The 6,527-nt window shown below is 36.4% G+C and overlaps 1 protein-coding gene across 1 annotated transcript; it reads right to left on the bottom strand.

Moving 5' to 3' along the window:
- Positions 1 to 1,612: 1,612 nt before the first annotated feature.
- On the bottom strand, positions 1,613 to 3,742 carry LOC114536365. Its single transcript, XM_028557728.1, has 5 exons — positions 2,728 to 3,742; positions 2,622 to 2,653; positions 1,923 to 2,310; positions 1,747 to 1,827; positions 1,613 to 1,632 (listed from the first exon to the last, which is right to left on the bottom strand). The coding sequence occupies exons 1-5, from the start codon at positions 3,740 to 3,742 to the stop codon at positions 1,613 to 1,615; spliced, it is 1,536 nt and encodes a 511-aa protein (XP_028413529.1).
- Between the last annotated feature and the right edge of the window lie 2,785 nt (positions 3,743 to 6,527).

Genomic DNA, 6,527 nt, shown 5'->3' with positions numbered 1-6,527 from the left:
CAAAGCTTTTGGCCCCACCTCTCTTAAGGAAAGGAAATGTGTCTGCTGTAACAACTCAAACTTGACGTGTGGCCACAATAAGAGTACATATTGAAAGAATTATCAGAAAACTAAAATGTTTTACTATTCTGAAAGGTGCTTTCCCTTTAACAATGAAGCCTCATGTAAACTCAATAATTGCTGTTTGTGCTGCATTAGTAAATTTGCAGCCCAGTTGTATAAACAAGGAGGGAGAATACAGTAGACTTGAGCTGTAAATTATTTTCTATGTTTTGCCAATAAACTCAGTCCTGTAAGTTGGTTTCTAATCCTGGTCCTATTTTCTTCAGCTTCATTTTCTGTGAACCAACAATGAGTCAATTTGACATACTCATCACGATTTTCCTCATATTTTTCAATGTCCTGTAATTAGAGCAAGCACTTTTTGTAGAGTAATGGAAAACTATTCAATTGACATATTGAATACTATTTACCTTTTCAAAGCTACTGAGAAACATTGCTATGTAAATCCCACAGTTGTTAGTATGAGGATCCTGCTTTGGAACCTATATAATAGACAAAAAATGGTTGCATCTAAAAGAACACTGAACACAGGTTAAACCTAATACACTTTTGGAAATACAAGATATATACCACATATATATCACAAACCTTTAGAACATGGCATTTCAAACTTGTGCATCTATTGGGATTCCCTGATATATTAGACATATGATCTAGATAACTATATAAAAAGAAGACACATGAATACAATATTAATTGCATGTGCACAACTATATTGGCCTCAACAAACCCACCTGATTAAATACTTCATTTCAGCTCTTTTGCTAGAAATTTCCCAGGATAAAGAGTCCAAAAAACGCACATGCCTGTAAAATGTAATACAACATTATTATAAGTAATTACCACTTAATTACAGACAAAATGTATAATACTGCACATAATACCATGGGGTTATGATGGCTAGTAACCAGTGTAGCCTGAAAGTAAATGAATATATAGTTCATTTAGGATAGAGCAATTTTCTACTGTAGATTACATTTAAATTAAGTAATCATCAGGTTGTTTCATACCTCCTGTTGATTGGAATTACTATGTAGTCATTTTTCAAAATATCTGCCTTGAAAAATGGTTGGGCTGATAGGATTTGTTCAGACCTACATTACATAAAACATAATCTGATACCAGATAGACATGTATATGCATGGTCATGACCAATTTAATAATAAATACTTGTGCATGCATGCAGTAATTGAGAAATACCTGCTTGTTGCTTTTCTTACATCTTGCTCCCCACAAAGAACAGAATAAAAAAGAGAATCGATGACTGGGAATGGACAGGCAAGTTCTCTACAGTAAGAAGTGTTTTTTTTTGTGATATTAATTTAACCAGTTCTGTGTATGAATTTTACATGAAGTGAATATCACAAGCTTTTATACACTTACTCAAATAAGACAGTTACAACTGTGTCATTAAGCATCATTCCTGGCTCGAGGGTTGTAATATCTTGCTCATACACTTCAATCCGTGAAATTTGAATGATGTTGTTGTAGTGGAATTGTTCCCATCACAATCCATAACTTCCATATTGCAAGGTTCATTGCAAGGTAATTAGGTTACCATAGGGGAAACTAAATAAATATAGATAACATAGAATGTATTTGTGATCACTTAGTTAGTAAACCACTATGTAGCTGAACAACTAATTGTCATTTAATTAAGCACAGTGCACTGCACTCACTCACCTGAATGCTCATTGTTGTTTGTAACTCTAGGTGCAGTTTCTTTGTTTGTATCTAGATTGTCCCCAGTTACTGTGTTAGCAACTACACAAGCAACAGAACAAACATAAATTTCACAATTTGAAATACAATCTGAAATTGTAACTCTATGATATATATTGACAAATAAACATAATTACCATTCAAGTTTGAGTCTGCCATCATACAAGGGAGAACTTCTGCTTTCCAAAATAGTTCCAACTGATTGCAAACATGATCCATAAATGCAGCATCATATGATACTGGCAGAACAAAAATTCCTTGACTTGTCCAAACAACAAAGTCACAATGAAAAAGCTCAGAAACAAACATTTGTGCCTGAATCTGGTGATAGTATGCACTGCTTTTGGTAAGACAGAAGGTCTTATCTTTTTCAATACCACCAATTTCTGGTGTCAAAAACGTTTTTTTGGGATGCATATCTTTGTGCTTCCATGGACATTTATATTCGACAACAACATCTGGACAATTACTGGCACACTGGCATGTCTTTATGTTGTCGAGACTGGCACCAAGAAATTTTCTCTTCTTTGAAATGAGAAAGCCTTTAGACACTAACTTTATGTTGTGGTGTTTGTGCCTTTCAACTCGTAAGTAAGCATCCCTTGCACTTGTCTCATGAACTAACCCCCATGTTAATGAGTTGTGTTGTTGTTGTGGCAGAACAATGTTTGGTGGCACTTTGGGATTTGTAATCATGTTTACCAGACAGCTGACATCTGTCTTCTTTGGTCTGTTCTTCTCAATAGTTGCCTATCTGGTAACAACACGCTTAACTTTCGATGCTGAAATGAAACTAGCTTTTTCACAATACCATTCTTTGCACTGGAATGTTTTACAGTAGCCTGGTTGATATCATCAATCTCCTTGTCTGTGAATGATAACTTTTCAAAAAAAAATTTTCTATGGCATGCTTGTTGCTTTCCATGCAAATAGAAATTTTACGTTTTATGATCCCATCACTTGAACTGGTACCACTTGTACTCTTGTCACCATTTTCAATGGTCAATAGTGTTGGAGATTTTTTTGGTGCGCAGTATCGTTTCTGGAGTACTGGCAGAATGGTAGGACGTTGTTTCATTAGTTTCATCAATCCGGTAAGTCTTCTCAGCTTTCTTTTCTTTATGGGCTTTTGGTCCTTATGAGCTCTTACATCCACGTCAATGTTTTGAGAATATGCGTGGTCCCTCTTCCTCAGTTTGTACGAAGGTAATTTTGGTTTTTCAATCACTAGGTCAGATACTTCGCATGCTTTCGTACTAGCGCTAGCTTTCTTGACCCACACACAACTGCCACTTGTCACGCTATCTTTACTTCGTGTGTTCAGCACCTCTTCCAGCGAATACATGACCGCCCCGATGTGTTTACATCCCCCATCACGGCCTCCTTTGCACATACACTTCGCCTTCAAAACGCTACCTCGGTTGGGACCATGACCTTCCAAGATAAACCAAAGATCGTAGCAAGGTTTTCCATCATCAGTTTTCACCTTCATAGCTGGTCGCACCTTAGCTACATAGACATGAAGCCTTTCATTGTTCAATGTTTTAGTCATTAACGATTCTACATGGCCATCTTCAAATAGACTGTAGTCGTCGAAGGATTTGTACGCAGCTAGACCTTGCTTATCGTACGCAGTCGAATGGAAAATCAAATAGTTGAATATGTTGTACAAACCGAAAGATGGAGAGTCGATGAAGTTATTCATCACAGACATTTTAAAGGGGTTTTCGATTTCCATATCATTAATACTCAAACGTTCATCGTTTGCAGCACCATTCTTTCGATCGTTTGTTAAGGTTGGAAGTAGAGGAATACACATTCTTTCAACCGCAGCACCTATCTTGATCAGCGTAATTTTATCATACCCAGTTACACTGACTCCTCTTGCAAGTAGAAAATTTTTAATTTGAACTACGGTCATCTTTTTAAAGACATCGGACTCGCGAGTAGCATCCATAATCCGGACAAAGCACTAACGAAACAACTTTATATATGAATATTATGCGAATATATATTCAGGGTTTCTATACGATTTAGATATTGTGCACGTTTTCATTGTCCGAACATCACGCTTTGTTTACATATAAATGTCACGTGATACATGCTTTTCATTGTGTAAAAGGTGTATTCATGCCAAATGTCCAAAACAGCGCCTTCTTTACATGTGGGCAGATTGTTGCAGCGAGTATCGCACAAGGAGGACCAGGACTGTGTTTTCTGGAGGAGTGTGTATATGATATGCTGGCTAACAGGGTGTTGACATGAATGCCTTGAGTGAAGAGAAGTATTTAGCTCCACACAAGCAGGATTTAATCGCAACTATTAGAGAAGATCCCAAAGCCCTTAGGGGATACAATCATGGAACATGGTTGTACAGGCATAATCAACATGCCTCATTTTGATGATATGGTAGGCACAGTGATGATTAGCATTATAAACAAGCGTTTATTGTACTTGAAAGAGTTTTGAAATGGCATGAAGCTTTATGACCTTGCCTACTTTCTTGACATCAAGCACCAATGTGTGCCAGGAACTGTTCATGATTGGACAAAATAAAGTAGCTGTGCAAATTTTGTTGTCTCCTGTATGAAGCCATGTTATCCCAAAAGAAGAAGTACTTGTCAACCTGTTGAAGAGATGCTGGTTGATAACTTTCAGAAGATGAAGATGAACACGTTGCTGTATATACCAAAGCTTTAGCTTGGGATGATGGTACTGAAAGCATTGGTAACCATGAGGATGACACAGCTGAAAGGAAAGTCATACAATCTGCTGATCTCACACCTGCAAGTGTTTTTAGGTGGATCACAGGCCCAAAACACATGCCGTTAAACAGAGATAAGATTAAAATGATCATGAACTTTCATCATGAATGCATATTTGAAACAAGAATCATTTAATCTGCTTTCCTGTTGTTGGAGCGTGTGGGGAAAACAATCACCCTATCAGTTGCTCACATGAGAGAGAGCAAACATTTTAAGAACGTTTTCCTGCTGGGATATATTTTGACCAGAAAACATGCTATCAACACAGGTTATTATATTTACTGTATGTTAAGTTGTTTACTATAAAGTTCTTTAATGCTGTCATCCTCTTTCCTAGATCTTAGTATTGATAGCAATTACCCATTGCAAAACCAGATTATAGTTATGGCAATGTTGCAGTGCCTTAAACATTACCCAGGCGAAAAATGTCATCAAGAGAGACATGAAAGTCACCAAAACACAAAAATAAGGCTGTATGGCTAAAGCTACTTTCTGGAAGGATATTAGTTAAATCACATCTTGACATTTTATGAGGACTTTTAAAACATTGTACATTCACGAAGATACATCATTGTTAGTCTTGTAATATTTTCAACTTTTGTTGGTTTGTTTTTAATTACATTTGAGAATCATGTAACACTGTCTATTACATTTTATGTAAAATTTGTGTAAAATTTTACTTTGATTGATTATCATTGTTCATGTTAAAAATTTTGCTTAGAAGAAGGTAGCTGATGTTTAATGTCATTTCGTGTTTAAATGAGTTTAAATCAATCATCAGTGACAGTGAGGAAGAAATACTTGTTTTTGTAATTAGTCATAATTCTGAAAAAGGAACTACTTTCTGGTAAAACTAAAATCTACATAGTCTCAAAGTACAAAAGAAAGGTCAACTTTGTTTGCAATCCTTTACAATATCCTTTTTACCTGTATAATATATCACATGCAAAAGGTGTTTAAAAATAATATTATATCTTAACTGTAAATCATCCAATCAGAAAGCTCGATTTGTACCACATGAGCAGTAAATTCCATCTAATTTTTTCACATTATGCTATAAAAGTCGAATACCCCGCTGCAGCGGGTATTCGAAGTCAAATACCCTGTTTGTGTGTACCACGCGTCGATGCCTCGCACACAACTTGTCAACAATTTCAAAATGGAGGCAAAAGAAGCCATTTCACCCAGCTTTTGCGCTGCCTACACATTGTTTCGATATAATATATAATTTATAGACCTTCCGCTCAGGCAATTTGACGAAGTATTACCCCCTCAAAAAGATATATCCCTCGGGCAAAGCCCTTGGGATATATCTTCCCTTGGGGGTAATATTTCGTCGAATTCCCCTCGCTCCAGGTCTATAAATGATAAATGTCAATGATTGCCATTGTTTGCACATTGCTTTGGAACATTGTAAAGTTGAAGAGCCTCTCTCCAGGTGGCACAATGCCCACTGCACTAACTATTGTACAGTTGTTCTGAAAAGAAATCTGGAGACAGCAGTCGATTTATATGTTTCTTGTGTGGATGGTGCCCCTTGTGCTTCAACCCAAATTCATTTAATGAAAGGAGTTGATAGCACTGTTTCCCAGGACGAAAATGAACTTTTGAAAGTTTTTTTGAAAGGTAAAAAGAAGGAAAAGGAAGCCTTGAAACGAAATAATCCCAGTATGTATTCAAAGTTCAAAATTATTTGACACTTCGTAAAAAGCATCTACGCCACGAAATCGTCTACTGCCTGCCAAATATGTCTTCTATCTTTCCTGCTGTCATGAAAAATCTTGTGTCCAGGAAATATGTAAGAAAGAAAAACTTGCAAAAGAATTAACCTGGTATCCTAATGGGACACCAATACCATATTTTCCAATTCCGATACCATATTTAAAAAGTACAAATCAATTCCACCTATAGAGGTGATCCAAGATACCGCAAAAAAAGTGTTGCTAAGTTTAGATGAAACAAGACGCCTGTTCTGGC

Source organism: Dendronephthya gigantea, unplaced genomic scaffold (genome assembly GCF_004324835.1).
Source record: "Dendronephthya gigantea isolate DGI-Jeju-01 unplaced genomic scaffold, DenGig_1.0 000134F, whole genome shotgun sequence".
Classification (NCBI taxonomy): domain Eukaryota; kingdom Metazoa; phylum Cnidaria; class Anthozoa; order Malacalcyonacea; family Nephtheidae; genus Dendronephthya; species Dendronephthya gigantea.
This window is presented reverse-complemented; position numbering and strand designations above follow the sequence as displayed.

Coding starts and splice junctions, on each gene's coding strand:
- LOC114536365 (XM_028557728.1), bottom strand. CDS start 3,742: ATGGATGCTACTCGCGAGTCCGATGTCTTTAAAAAGATGACCGTAGTT. Junction 2,654..2,727: donor AAGTGATGGGATCATAAAAC/GTAAAATTTCTA, acceptor TATCATTCACAG/ACAAGGAGATTGATGATATC. Junction 1,828..1,922: donor GGCAGACTCAAACTTGAATG/GTAATTATGTTT, acceptor TTGCTTGTGTAG/TTGCTAACACAGTAACTGGG.